At 39.2% G+C, this 18,990-nt stretch overlaps 1 protein-coding gene across 9 annotated transcripts in view; it reads left to right on the top strand.

The window, feature by feature from the left end:
* esrrb (estrogen-related receptor beta) overlaps window positions 1-18,990 on the top strand; it is a 138,569-nt gene that overhangs the window by 95,597 nt on the left and 23,982 nt on the right. For all 9 annotated transcript variants that reach the window (XM_015607900.3, XM_049463682.1, XM_022673106.2 and 6 more), the window contains 2 exons: window positions 3,831-3,947; window positions 17,651-17,761. In XM_015607900.3, the coding sequence (XP_015463386.1) occupies window positions 3,831-3,947; window positions 17,651-17,761 (228 nt within the window). The remainder of the gene's footprint in view (window positions 1-3,830; window positions 3,948-17,650; window positions 17,762-18,990) is intronic.

Here is an 18,990-nt window from a genome sequence, read left to right as displayed (position 1 = left end):
CAATCTAGCCCAATAACACTATATAGTTTATAGATTAAAGTCCACACTCTTACTGTGACAAATCTTTAAATTGGTAACGAATCTTCTCATTAAAGGAAGGTTCTTCAGACATTTAAAAGGTTCTTCACACTCGCATACCTATCTAACTGCAAACATGGTCCTTCATGGAACCACAGGCGGTTCTTTTGTATGATAAACTATAACTCTTTCTTATAAGAGAGAACAACCTTGCCATGAAGGGTCATGTTTCTGTATGTATGTGAGTGTGAAGAACCTTTTAAATGGCTGAAGAAACTTCTCTTAATAAAAAACAAATTCCCAAAGTGGATTTTTTTTATATCACTATTGATAATAATGTTATAGTAAATAAAAAATATTTTATTGTAATCAAATTTGATTGAAAGTCTTTTAGATAATTTCTGTTCATACCTTCATCAAAAAGGATAAATAGTGCTTTCAAATTGGTTCAAAAGGTAAAAAAACTAAATGATGATGTCTCATCCTGCAGATCATTATTAAAAATAAAGGTACTTTATATAGTTATTTAAGAGATGCAACTGAACAAACACATTTTGATTTTTATATAGAACTATGTTTGTAATGGAGCTGTATGAGTGTAGAGAACCTGGAAATTGCTAAGGAACCTTTACATTAAGTGATATGAAGGCTTTAAAAAGGTTTAAATTGTCTGCTCAAATAATGATTCGTAATTTCTTGTGCGGAAGCTACTGTGTTGCATGTGTGTGCTTTAGCTGTGTTGTTTGTGAGTGTGTACGTGTTAGTATGTGTGTTCATGCTCAGTGCACTCGTATACGTGCACTCATGTGCATCTTTTCAGCTGCATTGGATGAGCCCACAGGTGTAACGGGTGCACGTGCCCTACCCCTCGCAGACGGCCCATAAACATGAGCGTCCTGCGGGACCTGCAGGGTCTGCTCCTCTGCTGACAGAGTGTGCCAGTCACACAGCCAGGATACCAGCTACATTTACCAACAGCGCAATCCGAGAGCCATTCTATAATAAACCATCAGACTCTAAAAGAATAGAAAATATACTGTTTCAGGTATCCCAATCAGTCGCCTGATAAAACCATGCTCATAGAAGATCATAGAGGAATGAGCCTAATTTACCAAGAAAGATTTATATATTTTCTAATGATTCCTCATTTATGTGGGGTATGTTCAGTTTACAAGAATAATGGGATCCATTATATGGTCGTCAATAGACAATATCTGTATATTAGAGTATAACTGTATTGATTCTCACAAACTTAGTATCGACTTTTAATTATTAGTTTACATAGAAAGGATGGAGTCAGACAGTGGTTGATTTTGTGTTGTTTTTTTTAAATATTTATATATAGCAGTGTTTTATTCTGTCCTTAGAACCTACTATTCTAATTGGATGAAGTGAACCTTTAAAAAAATTAATAAAACAGTATACTGTTGCAATATATTGCCTTGCTTATAGTATCACTATATATCACAATCTTTTTAAATTGTGATTATTATATTGTGATACAAATGATCTTGTTATATTACATTCTAATGCACAGCCCTAATCCATCAAGACTTTTGTTTGTTGTTTTATTGTTTTGTTGAAAATTTTGAAATTTAAAGATGGTGATATGACAGGGTTATGATGACATCATACTCCTAACATAGATTATCACCATTATCTGCAGTATTGGGGTAAATAAGATAAGTTTCTGACCCTATACAACATCATAATCCTGCAAAAACAAACAAACCCACTCAAAAGTGTGTTTATTTTAAGTGCATTTTAGATCTAGTGATCTTAGAGGTTTAGAAGCTACTGATAAGGCCTGGCTCCTCCTGCGCCCACCCACCAGCACATAGGAAATATAATTTATTATAACTGTTTTGTTTTTTTTATATCAACAAGAGGCAAAACAGGATGAGGAGCAATCAGTTCCTTCATTCATCCTTCAATTCATCACGTTCATTTTCACACCTTTATTTACCCCGAACCCGAGGAGATCTGTGGAATTTGCATACGGATTTGTATAACCCAGATAAAAGGCGGAATTTCTAATTATTTAATACATCTAGGGACCCTCCACTTGATCTGTGCAATAATGTTAACATAATTGCCCAAGTTGGGAATGAGGGATGGAGGGAATGAGGGATAGAGGGATGGAGGAGTGTGGCGATGAGATTCCGACTCGGAGCCGGGGTCAAAGGGATGGAATGTAAATGCGCGGCTATCAACTGCATATATCACGTTACCTCCTGCAGATGTATTTCAGGAATCCGAGAAGCATATTGAGTAATGTCTGAACGTAGCTTTAGTATATGATAATGCATGCGCTGCATTTTTTTTCTTTCTTTTTTTTTTGTGAGATGCTATCTAATTGTAGCTGAGATGTTTACTCCACTGTGTGGAATATGGAGATGCTCCTCAGACCGGTCAGTCAGAAAGCCCTGAAAGATTGGTAGGACGGTTTGCGACGACCACAATAGCAACACAAGCGAGCGCATATAAATTCAGACAGAGGAGCCCAGGTATAGATATTCAAAACATGCCCGTGCACGAGAGAGCGAGGCCTGTCTAGTATAGTAGGTGTGCCTTCTCATCATTCCCCATTTATAGTGGACTGTCATTCTGAATTCAGTGCTCCCCCCGTGCCATTACCCATATACAGTCTAATTGAAATGCCTCCCTACAGTTAAATGTATCTACATGGACACAAGCAGAATGGGATCGTATATCAAGCACTCTACCTATTGTTACTCCCACAATACAGCAGAAACAGCTCTTTTATTGTCCTCCAATGAAACTCCTATTCATTGGTATCAAGCGCTGAAATGCTTGACTTGAATAATGTATCAGTGCCCCAGTCGGACTGTATGTAAATACTGACGGGCTGCGTAATGTAAAGTGGCTGGGTTGCTGTGCAGGGTCCGGCTGCGGGAGGGTGGAAGGGCTTGGGGAGTGCTGAGGAATGCTGGTGATTTGGGGGATGCTAAGTAATATCTGTTATAATATTTGACTAGTTTAGACCAAAGCTTTTAAGAAACAGGAGGTGCTCTACTGAATTATGTTCTCTTTAATTCTACATTTATTTCTTAAAAGGAGTGTTTCTTTGCTTTTATTTATTTATTAGAAGAAAACATTTTTTATCACCAACTGGCCTTGTAAGAAAGTAAGCCTTTGTTAAGTCTAAACATCTCTAAAATATAACTTTTTCAGCAAGTCTATGTAAGCAAAAAAACAACTTCCAGATACTCAGGAAGGGCTTTTTTACCTAGACAACTTGCCATAATTGATTATATTATCTGATTATATCATGTTTAGAGCACAGTCACTTTATGTCTTTGACAAAACACAGAAAAGATACTACAGAATTTAATATTTTTAAGCATACCCTATTATATGTGCGACTGATTTTTTGTACAGTTGATATATATGTTCTTTAAGATATGTACTAATTTACTATGTATAATGCCTATACTCCTAAAACTTAGTTAATTACCTCTTTCTACTTCTGTACGAATTGCTACCCATTTGCTGCTGTAACACTGTTAATGTACCTATACTTAAAAACTTACTGTGGAACTAATAAAAATGATCACATATATATATATATATATATATATATATATATATATATATATATATAGAGAGAGAGAGAGAGAGAGAGAGAGAGAGAGAGAGAGAGAATGGAATAGAATATAGAATAAAATAAAATAAATGAATAGAATATAGAAAATATAGAAAATATCTTAAATATAAAGATATGTTTAAATCATGGTTCTGTGATCCCCAGCCATCCTCTTCTAATCCTCTGTATATCGTCTCCTGTCCAGGTAACATAGAGTACAGCTGTCCGGCCACCAACGAGTGTGAGATCACGAAGCGGAGACGCAAGTCCTGTCAAGCTTGTCGCTTCATGAAGTGTCTGAAAGTGGGAATGCTGAAAGAAGGTAAGAAGCTCCTCAAACATCTCTGTCTTCACCCTGGCTGCTGACTCAGTTAGCATCTGTGCAGGATGTATAAGTGTGTTTTCCCATCTGAAAGTTTGGACCAATTTCTGACCCAGGGCGGATGTTTTTGTTGTAATCGCGTATATGGCTGCATCTCCCTATACTTGATAATAATTGATTTGTATAAGGCAGTGTGTCTCACTTCAGTGTGTTATCATTTTATTTGAAGGTAAATTCACATCTACCTTGATTGGTCCAGTTTTTCAGAGCAACGTATCAGGTGTGAAATGTGCTATAAACCATGGTCTACATCAAAGAACCTAAATTTGGTCAGAACAAAATAGTTTTTTTTTATTGTTTTGACTTAAGTACCAATTACAGGAATTTGAGGCAAGCTTTTATCGGCTATTGAACAATAAAAACTAAAAAAAAAGGTTGTGTTCCAATATTCGACTCTGTGAGTCAGTGCTACAGTATGGGCTCAACAGATTACACTCACTATTCTTGAATGTACTGTAACTGTAGATTAACCCTTATTTATAGACAGAAATAAAAAGATGCTGAGTGATGCTGGTGCATGCGAAAGAAGTCAAATTCCACCAGGGAGTCAGATTCGATACAACAGTGATGCAACAGTGTCAAGTATGGGGAGACGCAGCCTGCAGCGTTGATGGTGACAGAATGTAGTCAAGTCAAGTCAAAGTCAAAGTGGTTTTTATTGTCATTTCAGCTATATACAGAGTACACAGTGAAACGAAACAACGTTCCTCCAAGGACCATGGTGCACATAAACACAGTGTAGACAGAACAATAGTGCAACAGTACAAAAGTGCAGACAGACAATACAACACCATACAGACAAAGAATAATAAATAACAAGACAGTGTGCAAATTATGCAGTGTGCAAAAAAGACCAGGTGAGGTAGTAATTACTCTATTACACAGTGTGCAATAGAGTCCAGTGAGGTAGTAGGGTTTTTAGTGCTTTCCATTTTCTGGGGTAAGTGAGGTAAGAGTGTGTGTGCATGTACAGAAAAACCATCAGTTCAGTCTCTGCAGTTAAGGAGTCTGATGGCTTGGGGGTAGAAGCTGTTGCAGAATCTGGTCGTGCTGGACCAGATGCTGCGGTACCTTCTTCCCGAAGGCAGGAGGGAGAACAGTTCGTGTGAGGGATGGGTGGGGTCATTCACAATGCTGGTTGCTTTGCGGATGCTGCGGGTGGTGTAAATGTCCGTGATGGAGGGGAGAGAGACGCCGATGATCCTCTCAGCTGTCCTCACAATACCGTCTTGCGGTCAGAGACGGTGCAGGTCCCAAACCAGGCAGTGATGCAGCTGCTTAGGATGCTCTCAATGGTCCCTCTATAGAAGAGGGACCATGTAGCAAAGTCCTTTAGTGCTCTCAGTCACTGAACTGCAATGTGAAATCAAAACTAAGCAGATCATATGTATACAACCTACGAAAATATGAACTGTGGTTTGGATCTCTAGTTTGCATCTTTAGGTGTAAAAAAAAGGATTTTCAAACTACAGATAAAACAAATTATGGCTTAGTTGATCTGGACTGATACCACTTCTTTTGATCAAGCAAAATTTTGTCCATTTTGATCAATCCATGGTTTGTTATTTTGGTTATGACCAAACTGAAAAGTCGGAAGGTCCACACCAAAAAAATTAGGTGTAAAAGTTTCCCCGACATGGAATTAAGCCTAGTTGTAGGCTATATTTTCTTCTCAATGTAAAATGTACATTGAAAATGCTTTGTAGTTTAAGACTAGGCTTAATTCCTGTCTGGGAAATGGGCAGCTGCTCCTAATTTTCCCCTCCTAATTGTAGAACTTCCAGTCTTAAGCACAGCATGGAATTCTGGTAACTAAATCTTAAGACTACTTCTGCAGCTGCTTTAAAATGATGTACTTCATTCACTGTTCTTTTTACCTAGCCTCCAATGTCAAAGCCTTCCGTTTATTAGATCTTCTTTTCACTTAATAATGTCATATGTTGGCCTTTAAAAGAATCAGCTGGCCCGAGAGTTATTTGCAACTATTTACTGTGATCCTCGCAGCCTGTCAGGCACACCTCAGCGACAGCATAGCAATAGTGAGTGAGCGTGTGCAGCAGATGAAGGCCTGTGTTTGTTGAAGACACACATCTGATGCTGGTGTCATAAATGTGGCTGGCTGGCGTGCCGGTGGGCCGATGCCAGGCCAGCGCGGGGCTCGAGGGGCTGTTGGCATGGCCCGGCTGTCCACCCCCATGTCCCAGCCACGGAGCAGTAAATAATGCGCCTGTTGGGCAGAGGGACAGAAATATGCTGAATAGGTCGATCCCTGCATCTGACTAATAGAAGTGTAACAGTATTCCGACTGGAAAGGCTTCGGCTCGGTCCCTGAGCACACACTCCAGCCGCTCTCAGCTCTCCCCGGCATATTGATCCGCTAAATGTTTTCCGAACATCTCAGCTCCCTTCCTGTGGATGCTTTTTTAAAGTCACGCCAGCTGGGAATTCAGTGACAATTAAACATGCTGGCCATGGATTTTTTTTTCCTTCTCTTGGATGGGTTTCTCTCTCTCTTGCTCTGTTTGAGCTCTCTGGAGGGCCGTGTTTGCTGGCTTTTCCGTTAGCCCTTGCTTTACTAGCGACATGTGACGATTTTCTGTTTCAAGAAGTGTAGTTTTGACAACGTTTTTTTTCAAACAGAACTTATCAATTATTACTTATAGATTCTGATTCAGTAAATATATGTTTTTATATCTCATTGCTACCATACATATTAGTGCTATAATGCAAAAACATTGTATTTTTAAAATTGCTACTTGACAGATGAAGAAATTCCATTCATCTGAATTTTTTATTTATTTATTTAATGATGTAGGTAGCTACATTGCACATAATCTGTAAAATGCAAACTTGACAAGCAAATGAATAGTCCATAACTTTCAATGGAAGTCAATGGAAAGTGGAAATTCTATTCCAATTTGTTTTGCAGTGTTTTTATTGGCCTATTCAGTTATTCTTTTACATACATGATGTAGCTGTACCAGATATTTGTCCTTAAATAAAGTGAATGATCATCTGAAAAAAACACACACCCAAACAAATAAATATATGCATATGTGTAAATAAGACTCGTGTTCTCCAGCAGAAAAAGATTTCCTGTAATAGAAGACGCAATAAGTTCTAATCCTCTCTAGTTTCTAGATATGTTTATATATTGTCTCACTCATGCAAAAACCTTATATCTTTTAAATGCCAAAATTTTATAACGAGGAAAACCTTCAAGTCATTTTGGATCATTTCTATTGGTCCATGCATTCTGATTTGAACACAGTTTAAAAATAACTTAAGCTAATTTTGGTCAGAAAGTAAAAAATAGCGATACATTTTTTGCAATACAGCAACAACATGCCTGTATCCTTTCCTGCCTTTTTTTAATAGTGGGTGTAGAAAGAGCATTACAGAACACACTCTACACACTCTACCATGCAGTAACAGTAATCAGTCTGTGTATAGGAAGTGCTACATGCATGCATTTAGAACAGGTGAATAGAATATCTGTAGTGGTCTATAGTACATCCAGTCCATCCATTTTGTGTCTCTAAAAGGCTCTTCCTCAAAGCAGCAGAGAGCAATCTATATGGAGCTAAGTGAGGTAACGGAATCTCTCAACTGCATGTTGAGATAGAGGGAGGGAGAGTGAGAGAGAGAGAGGGAGAATGAGGGAGTAATCGCATTACTAGCTGATGAAAAATTAATGGAAATATATTATCTAGAGGAATAAGAGACTAGAAAATAGGGAGAGATGGTCATAAATGAATCACCAGTGTCAGGGCAAAAATGAAGCTTAGCTTAAACAAGAGAGTAGGGGGCCAGTGGACTACGCCATTGCGTGCTACTGCGTATCATAGCATGATGAAAGAATTCATGTTCATATCATAAAGCATTGTTTCAGTTATTTATAGTATATTTCTGAATCATGTTAGATGTAAAACCTTTGCATTGAATACAAAATTATAGAAAGTGTTTAAAAAAAGATATTAAAATGTCTTATTATTCAAATAGATGTGAAGAGAACAATGAACAAGGATTCACAAAGGATCCACTTTTACACAGCCTTGTCTTTAAATCTTTAAATAGCTACTTTACAGGAGAAATAAAATGGTTTCTTCTCTGGAAGTCAGTGTAAAAGATTTAATTTCAAGTCAGTTTGAAGCATATTGATTAGTGCACTCAACAAGACATTACAAGAGAATATAAAGACCAGCTGCTAGACTCAAATTGTGTAAAAATGTAAAAAAAGAAAAAAGGGGAAAAAACGCAAACATGACAACCCAGGGTGCAGTAAATCAGTGCATACTTATTGAGTTTATATGAAATATTAATAAAAATAAAAATATCCTCTGCTAGATTTAAAGATATAAACTTCAACAGCTGGATTCTAATTGTGTCTAAAAAGTGAAAAACACAAACATGACGACTCAGGGTACAATATATTAGTGCATACGTGTTAAGCTTCAATAAAATATTATTAAAAATAAAAAGATCATCTGCTAGACTCTACTTATGTCAAAAACTAGAGAAAAACTCAAATATAAAGACCCAAATTACATTAAATATCCAACTGATCTGCATAAAATGTACATACAGTATAATAGTTTAATTAGTTTAGTACATTTTTCAGGTGTGTATTACCAGGTGTAATGGATGTAATTAATGCAGTAAGGAGAGTGCGCAAGGGGTTGTCTTCAAATCTTCAAGTCTTGAGGTATTCAAATCTTCGTGGATTAATTCCAACTCAGTTTGGATCAGCAAATCACGCAGAAATATAAAGAGTTATTGCTAGATTTAAATTTTATTAAAACAGCAAAAATGATGACCCAAGCGACGAGATATTAGTTCACACTTGTATAAATCACCAGCTGACCAGTATGAACTGCACATATATAATCCTTTACATTACATTTTCCAGGTGTGTATTAATGCTCCATCACATTTCTTCACAAATGCACCCCAAACAGTGCTCAGAATAGTTTATTGCCCCCCAGACATAGATGTCTAAATGTGTCAGACGTTACCACATGAGCTAATAGAAGCCTTTTAAGTGGGTGATTTATACGACCCAGGGTGGCGTGCCAGAGAACATTGCTGTATAGAATGCAGCGCACCTCTCTAATTCTCCTCTAGTCCTGCACTATTTAGAAAAAGGTCGTGTCCCCCATCCTGCCTTCATTTTGCTTGCATATACCTATGTCCTCCTTCAATGTGTCTTCACTTACCGAGTGTCCTCCGTGCTCCCTTTTATTAGTTATGAATGTGACCAGTAGCACGTGCTGCTTAGCATTTAACACACGAGGCTCTTAAGCTTCATGACAGGACTATCCCAGCACTCCACACCGGGCACTCCACACTTTCACCTTCACCTACCATTTCCAAACACTATCAAAATAATTCAATACATTTTGCAAATGAATATGAAGACGTGAAAGGCATCTCGGTCTGCATTTGGTATCTCTCCTCAACGCAAGGTCGGGCGTCTGTCTCCCTGCCTACGCTACGTGAGCGCGAAATCAATCAGGCCTTTCAAGGAGAAGAGAACAAAACACAGGGAGCCGTGTCCATCTCCCTCTCTCTCTGTCTCTAAAACTCTCCCGCCTGTCTCGTGGTAACTGTGTCTCAGCTCGGGAGAAGGCCGCCCGCCTCCAGTCACACTCAAGCTGAGGCCAGTCGTCGCGCTCGGTTAGAAGAGGAAAGGTCACGCAGTGAATGGAAACCATCCACCCTAATTATAACTTTACAGCGCGGAGAAGGTGCAGCGCAGACCATCGCAAACTTTCCATTCTAGTTAATTGTCCTCTTAACATGAACATGGCTCTGATGCCAAGGATTATGTCACACGCTCCCGCAAATGTACCTAGATCAAGCATAACATTATGACCACCTGCTTGTTTCTACACCCATGATCCATTTCATCACCTCCACTGAACATGTAGGAACACTTTGTAGCTCTATGATTTAAAACTCCAACTGCACTTAACAGCACAACACATACTGTACTAACACTAAACACCACTCAATAATGACCCCCCACCCAATTAATTAAGAGCTGCTCTGTGGTGGTCCTGTAGTGGGGTCCTGATTATTGAAAAACAAGGTGAAAGGATAACGATAATAAAATACGAAGAAACAGATACAGGAGTAAAGTGCTTTTATATGATCGGCTCAATAGAGAATCAGAATGTTACACTTGATCTGTGTATGTTTTAACAGTGCCTTTGATGGCGGCTGAGATTGATCAGCTCATTTAGATCTGTTCCTGGGGTGTTGAATTTTGTAAACTTAACATCATAATATTTTTCATAAAGAAAGCCTAATTTCTTGCAAAGTTTTAAGTAAATAAAAAAAGCTCGAAAGTTTGCATCATTTCGAAAAATAATACAATAATCATTTTCTGCATAGGGTGATATACCCATATTTGTCAGTGTTTTGGTACATACCCAGAAATGCCAGACAGTGTAATGGGCCTGCTGTTCTCGGATGAAAGATATGCAACAGAAGTTGGCCTGAAACTCCTGTGAAATTGCTTCATTTCCCCCCGTCTGTATAAAAGAGGAAGTGATCAATAGAGGGACTCAAATGTCAGGGACTACAGGTTTTTTTCCTCTGATCAATGGAAGAGGATCGGAGCTGAGAGGATAGGAACAGATACTATTGAGAGATTACACTGATGTAATCCAATGGCTACTGCTCTTTAACTCACTGGCGACTCTTTTATCCACACGGCCTGTGGACATCCGGAGCATGACTTACATGATGCAGTAATGTTACACAGCAAAACAGCAGGGATGTACGTATGTTGAGATTTTATACACAATTTGTTACAACTAAGATCACAATGGCATGGCGTTGCGATGGGAAAAGAAGATTACTAGAGTTAATATAGCCAGAGTAGGCATTTATAATGTGCAGAACACTGCTGATTACCATAAAAATTAAGTGCTGATTATTAGCAAAGACCATATTAATGAGGAGAAGCGCCACTGTTTACTGTGAAATCAGCAGGCATGTAAGTAGAGGCCTTTTAAAGATAGTTGAAAGCTGGTGAGTGACTGTTTGCAGTGTCTGTATCGTATCGTTAGAGTCTTCTAGTAGAGTGAACTCTCTCTGGAGCTTTCACATCACATACATACAATAATGCATTCAGTCACAATGCCTGAAAATAGATTATTGATGGAGCAGCATTGAGGCTTTTGTAGCCTCTTTTTTAATTGAGGCTTGCTAACAGAAGCAAATTGCAGAGTTTCAGAGCCTACATCAAGTAATTCCCTGGCACATCTTTTAAGGCGCACATGGAAGCAAAACAGGATATCTCACCAAAGGTTGGTCCATGCACCATTCCAAGGAGTGGTGCTATTTCCACCAGCACATGGGACACGATTGTTATAGAATAGATTCAGCTCTTCTTGGAACTGCCCCTGCCACTCTGTGGCCAAGAGTCACATTCTGCCGAGCTCTATAAGGTCCACATTATCAGGAAGCTATGCTCTGGAAACTGTATCAAGCTGCCTAGTGAGTGAGACAAGCTACTCAGCGTATGGCACAATAAGGCACTCACTGAGGAAATTGCCCAAACTGATAGTTCGCTGCATCCAAGCAGACCAGCTAATTTTCTAATTTGGTCTGCAACAGAAGGCAGTGGTCAGAACTGCCTTATTCCACTCACTGCTAGTGGCAGTGGAAGAGGAGGTACAGAATCACATACCCTGCCGTGCAACTCGAACCTTAAGAAAGCATGACTAAGTATTGGCTTTCGTCCTGTCTGCCAACATACTGGTCAAAAAATGACCTGACTCCTTGCTCCCAGTGGTAATACATCGTAGCATGTTTCCTATCAGTAAAGGTATTATTGTAGCCATCCTGAAGGAGCCGGAAGAGAAGGTGCTGTGAAGCTTCTGCAGCACCTTCTGTCCCTGTGCTTAAAGAAACGTGGATGAGTGTGTGAACTGTCTGTCTGGCAGCCAGTTCCCTGGAGGCCAGCCTGTTCCTCAGCCTAACAGGTGAGAGGATTACAACAGCGAGAACACGTGTTTTCCACCAGGGTGGGTAGAGGGCCGGGCAGCGTGGCCCACTTCTTCATTTGGTCTTGCACATTGTATATCATCTCTACTGGGAGACCGACACATGACGGACCGACTGCCCATCCACAGCCCAAGCCCATGCAGTGAAAATCAAAGAGATGATGCTCAGGCAGACTTTGAATTCAGTAGGGAATGATCAAGTGAAATTAGAAGGTATATTCAGAGCAGCGTAACTGTGCCATTAGGTAAAACAGTTCTACCTAGTGCACTTGTGACTATGAAATGTGGATGAAGCTTCATTCATATCCATTGCAGACCATTGACCTACTAGAGCAGGGATCTCCACTGTCAACTAGTCTGTAAAGCTTAACTTAGACACCCTTCTACTGAAGGGTGCAGAATCTGCTATGGCTCAGATCTTTCATGGGTTGGTGGGAGAACCGCTAACATTTCCCTTCTCTCGTCACCGCTCGTGAGGATGAATGCCTCGACACACTTGCAGGCATGAGGCTCTGCCAGACAGCGGCCCTGTGAAATAGTGCTGACGGGGGGGTTAGTGGCGGCAACCATGAAAGGCAGGGTTCGCCGTGGCCCTGGGACACGGCCCTGTGCTTTTCCCAGCTAAAAACAAGTCCGCTTAAGCTCCCCTTGGCACTGCCAACCATCCCAGCCATGCTGACACTTTCCCCTCTCCCAAGGGACAGGCACCCAGAACAGGTGAGAGAACCAAAAATAAGGGTCCCCGCCAGCCCTCCCTGGCCCTGCCGGCCCGACCCTCACAAAGTGAGTGGGGACAGGCCCTTTTGTAGGGGCCGTGCTCGGAGGAGGATTATTATTGTTTTTGGAGAGAAAGAGGAGCCCGGGGTCAGCTGGCCCCTGCGCAGCCTCAGGCCCAGGGCTAATCCCCACGCAAATGCCAGCCGCTTTGGCCCTGAGCCCTCTCTCTCTCCACCGGCACCCCACTCGCTTTGAAGAGCTGACACCCGAGAGCCAACCGCTATCTTCTCCACACCAGCAGCAGCGGTCAGAGCTGTAAAACACACTCGCGCACACACACATGCGTATGTCTGTTGATTAAGCTCGTAGTGACCGTAGTTTCATCCCTGTGAAGCAATGCTTGAGGAACTCTTGGAAGTGTACTTCAGAAGCACTCCGAGTGTGACATACTCAGTTCCTCATTTGGATTTTAGTGTGTCATCAAGGCCCTGACTCCCATTCTCTCTCACATGCTATATGAAGGGGTGCAGTAACTGCTAGCAATTGGATAAAGTCACATAATGGCATTGCGATGGTAATGTCTGGTGCCAAACATGTTCTGCTTATGACTTTCTTTACTGTCTTGCTTTAAAAAAAATTTACTAACTCGGGAATAGTGCTGATTTGCTGATATACTGAAAAAATGCTAATCTGTCATCTTGTTTGTTGCTGTAAGGCATGACTGGGAGCTTATTAGAAGCTAAAAAGAAAGTATCAAACTGTAAATTTGTTTTTGCTCTGATTTATGTTTTGCACTAGAACTGCATTTTTAATGTCATATTCTCTTAGCTATGACCACATGTGTCTAGATAGGTTTAAAAACAGAGATTTCCCTCCCTCCATTTTTGAAAAATTTTGTGGCCACACAGGGACAAAAAATGGCAACACGAGCATGCTAGCCATGTTGGGGGATGATAGTACCTCACAAAGAGACACATCACTGCACCAAAAATAAGGGAACAAAGAAAATACTGAGATTTGATTAAGTCAATTCCAAATTACATACTACTTTCTTAGTAGTGTACTATGCAAGTCATGGAATTACAGATTCTATACATAACATTATATATCTGCCTATAAAAAAAGAGTGTTATTTATCTGTAATAGCAGAGTATTTACATTTATTCATATGTAAAAATCTGAAATCTAGTGCTAAAATCTCTGTATAGAGGTTGTAGTTTTATACCTTATATATATTCAGCCAGAAACATGCACTTGGTGTGATGCTCACTGCTCATGCAAAAATGTTAAATTTACCTGTTCACACATCAATACTGAAAACATAGCTTTTACCTTGGACAGTGTTTCTGAACAAATCTTGCATTTTTATATGGATGGAAGGCCAAATCTCACGAAATCTGTGTTTACAAATATATCCAGATATGTGTGGATGGGCCATTTATTTCTTATTATATTACTTCAGAGAAGTATATATATGACGTTGTGACAGTCCCATGATATGTCACTATTTTTCCATTAACTCCTTGAGAGAGCTCTCCTCCTCTCACTCTTTCTTTCTCTCTCTCTCTATCCCTCTCTCGCCCTGACCCTCTCTGAGTGTACGGGAGACTGGCTAGTGCCAAGCTTTAATTCCTGTCAGCATCTGTTAATTATGGCAGGCACTGTTCTAATTAAAACAGGCACCCATGTACCTCGGAATCTTCGGATCGGCTTTGCCATCGCTGACACTAACATGTGACAGAGAGAGAGAAATGGACCCACAATGCACTTCTCACTTCACGAGTCCCGCTCGGGGGCTACAGGGGGAACGGGAAGAAACAGTAGAATGTGATGACACCAGAATTAACACATTAACACACCAGAATTTTCCACCAACAGAAGAGCCTGAAGAACATGACTGCAGCAAACTCAGCTGCAGGTCACCAACATGAAGCTAAATATTTGCTGTAGGAAAAATTATATTCCCCATATTACAGCAGAAACATAGGGCTTCATATATCAGATTTTAGTGGAACAGTGCCAGCATGTGCCGGCGTGTTCCGCTCTGAAATACAGATGTACTGTGATATGCAAATGCTTTTAATTCTCACTGTTTGCTGCTTGTCTCCACGATTATCTGAAGTGAAATTAAAGTTGCAGTTAGGAGAAATGAGATTTTTACTGCGATTTAACAACCATCAAATGATCTCCCAGTGTTTGCTAGGAAGGGAGGGACCACAGGGACCAGTGGGTAATTAGGTTAGTGGGTTGTCAGTGTCAGGAAATTGAAAGACAATCCTAATCAGATTTCTGTTTCTAGGGAATCAAATAATTTATATAAGAAGCAGAAATCTCATTCCTCTGGTAGAACGATAATGCAGTTTGTTTGAGCTGCTCTTTGTTGTGCGTGTTATTGTTCTGAATTCATTAGGAAAGCTAAGTGACTGATGAATTTGTGGGGTTGTTTGAAAGGTTTGAAGGTAACAAATTGTGCATTTTTGCACAAATTATAAACAGAGGAGCTATTATAGGCTTTTGATGATTTTGTGTATTTTCCCTACATTTGTTTTTTTGAGTCATTGTGAGACTTTTTTTAATCCTTTTTTTTTTCATCTTCCTCCCTCTCCTCTCGTCTGCTCTCTCGAGTTCCACGCATGTCGTTTTTTTAAGGAAAAGATATTAGTGTAATTTTCAGTAAAAACACTTCAGCCTTATTTGCCTCAGCTTCTGTACTTCTAATGTAATGAAATCACTTAGCAAGTGCTCCCCTGTTCAACAGCTGAGAATTTCAACTAGCGAGGCTGTGCTTTAAAACACAGAGCTGTGTCTACACAACCTCAGCCCTCAGACACTACAGGTGTATGCGGCTGTATTTTTATGTAAAGTTATATATTTCATTATCATTGTTAATTACAGTGCAATATACTGTTTTTAAATTGAACAACAGTCAGATTTAAAATATGCTGAAAAGTAAAAAAACAGATAAATTGTTTTTGAACGACTGACAAATTTTTGAAGTGTAAATGGCAAATGTACAGGAAGAGGAAAAAAATAAAAAGCTGTGTACTCTATGAAAAAGCATATTCGTAAAAATTATGTATAACATATAAATAAATAATGCATCTTAAATAAATCTGATTATTAAATTAATCTTAAGAAACCAAAAAATGCATAATATAGGTAATTGTGGAGAATTTCGATTTCGTTTATGCCTCTTGTGATAATTGTTATAAAATCTCCATTTTTGCTTTTTGCATTTGAACTTTTTTGATGTTACTGTAAAACTGACACATGTTTAATTTAATGTTAGATGGACAAATTAAAATTCTCCTAAATTAATTAGAAAGTAAATATTAATACATTGAAAATGTTTACATTAAACGTTTTTCTTCTCATGTTAAGCTGGCAAGTTGTTAGGGGATAGATTTTTTTTTTTCGTGTAAGTTTTATAAAATAATATATTATTAGTATAGTATATATATATATATTGTTTTATTTAGAGATGTGATGGTGCTCTAGACTTCAGGATCATATTTCTATATAATTTATCTACATAAACAGAACAAACTTAATGTGCTGTTTTTTTTTCCCTGCAGAAAAGCAAAGCTGAAATGAACTGTATATGAATAATACAGATATTAGAGGTTATGCATTTGCATTGTGTGAAATGTAAAAATGTAAAAGCATTCTTATCAAATAATTGGCTAATAAATAACAGATGTTGTGATGAGCTCTGTGGCATTTATTGCAGTGTATTAGCTCAGAAGTGAAGCCGGTTAGGCCTAGCGGGAGAAATACACTGATAAGCTTCTGCACTCGTCCTGCTGGAGTTGGTTAAATAAAACCAAGCTGATTTATTGGAGTGAGTGTGTGTGTGTGTGTGTGTGTGTGTGTGTGTGTGTGTGTGTGTGTGTGTGTGTGTGTACTCTCTTACCCGGACTTACCCGGTCTGTTGCAGTACAGCGTGGAAAAATGCGTGGCTGGCCATGCTGTGGTGTAGGAGCTCTGCTGCCACTGTGTGTGTGTGTGTGTGTGTTTGAAATGAGTGAGTGTCTGGTTAGCATGCTCAGCGGCTCTGCTGAAAAGCTAAATAATTAGAGGGCCAGTCTGTGAGATCATTGACCCTGGTTTAAATATTCATGTGTTTGTTGTGCAGCAGGCTGGGATGCAGACTCTGTAGTGTGACAGTGGAGCAAAAGCAGCACATAGCTCAGCTCTCACATATGGAGCACTGCCACTGCTGTGACACACACTCACACACACACACACACACACACACAACCTGCCTCTGCTGGACACTTTGTCTATCTGTTCTCTTTCTCTCTCTCTCTCTCTCTCTCTCTCTCTCTCTCTCTCTCTCTCTCTCTCTCTCTCTCGCGTTCTCTCTTTCTCTCTCTCTCGTTCTCTTTCTCTCTGTTAGTTTTACTCTCACACACAGTGGTCAGTATATGTTTCTGAGTTGTTTGCTTCTCTCTCTGTCTTTCTTTGGTTTTAAATATCCTTTGAGGAGATGAAATTATTTATTTACACTCTGATACTGTTACCTAAGAGAATTTTAAGCGTGTGTGTGTGCGTGTGCTACAAAAGAGTGTGAGAGAAAGATAGAGAGAGGGCTAAATGGAGGTTCCTTGATTAGTAGAATTGGGCTTCCCTCAAAACTACCTAGAATCACACGCAAGTTTCATTATGGTTGGCTAATTAATAGTAATTTCTAAAATATACTATGTGATAAGAATTGATAATAATTGAGGCCATACAATGACTTACCTTTTATTTTATTTGAAGTTATGAAAGTTATGATAACTGATTTCTTTTAATGGTGAATGGAGGGTTTTTGCTAGAAAGGCTTGAAAACTCAATAATAAGCCAAAAGTTTAAGAGCCGAATTTATTAATGTTTTATTTGATTGTCTTTGTCTCTGTGTTCTCGCAGGTGTTCGTCTGGACCGCGTGCGAGGAGGCAGGCAAAAGTACAAGAGGAGGATTGACACAGAGAACAGTGCTTACCTGGGCCTCACACTGCCACCTCCAGCTAAGAAACCATGTAAGATCTCCAGGACTGATATTATAACTCAGCTAAACCCAATCAAATACTCCATTAAAACTACACTGTATTGACCAATATATTGGACCGCCTACACTTGCCACCTACAGGAGCTTCAAGAAGTTTATATTCAAATTCCATTGGTATTAATATTGACTCTCTCCCTTATTGCACCTCTAATAGCATTCTGTTATATATGCAGACGCCTTCTTCAGTTTGACAATTTAGGAAAAAAATATTTTAAATTGAAACTTAGTGGTAGTCCAAGGCATTTTGGGGCATTTCTTTTGGTCAATTCATGAGTAAAATTCACGTGTTAATGGTAAATCCGAAAACAAATGGAGAGTTTTGTATGACAGCAGTAATAATATATAACATATATAATAAACAATAAACATTTTTGTTGCTTGGCCCAACTAACAAAAAAATTATAGTAGTTTATATTAATAATAATCAGTAAATTGCAGTAAATTAGTAGACTACTCGTACTGTATAATCAGCTCCCTGTGACTCTTAATACACACAAACACCACATTTGCACCTGAATAATATGAATGTGAATGTGTAACACACACCCATAAACACACTTATGCGCATAGATTTACGTGTCACTTTGCCCTGCTACGGTTCACCCTAAGCAAAACAGCATAACACACACAGAATTACAAAAGCAGACACAGATGACACACACACTCACACATGCTCATACACACACACACAGAACAGACATAATAAACACATACTTTCTGGAGCAGGTGATTTTTTTCTGTTTGGCTGCCTTTATTCCCATCAGACCAAACTCACAGGAATACATGCAGCAAACAGTGTTCAGTCTGTCTGAGCCTAAGCCTGTCTGAATCAATAGTCAGTATGTCTTGCTGTCTGTATACTGGGCTGAACTGTGAATGACGGGTTATCGGTTATCTATATTATACAGTTATAATAAATTATGTATATATGTATTATGTATTTGTATGTAATTAAAATATCAATACAATCACTCCATTTTAAAATTCTGACCTTAAAAGCCGAAAATATTGGACGGACCACCATCATTCCATTGAACACGGTTTTACTGCTCCACAGATGAATACTGGAGGCTTTTTATGTTAATGATTTTATGTTAAAGTCTGCACCAGAGAGTCCTATTCTATTGGCAATACTTTTCTGCAGAAACTATTTCCAGTTGTTTGTATGCATTTGCACATCTATGTCAGCAACAGGTGTCC

The sequence above is a fragment of the Astyanax mexicanus genome, chromosome 14 (assembly GCF_023375975.1).
Source record: "Astyanax mexicanus isolate ESR-SI-001 chromosome 14, AstMex3_surface, whole genome shotgun sequence".
NCBI lineage: Eukaryota > Metazoa > Chordata > Actinopteri > Characiformes > Acestrorhamphidae > Astyanax > Astyanax mexicanus.
Note: the sequence above shows the minus strand (reverse complement) of the source record. Positions and strands in the feature narration are given on the sequence as shown.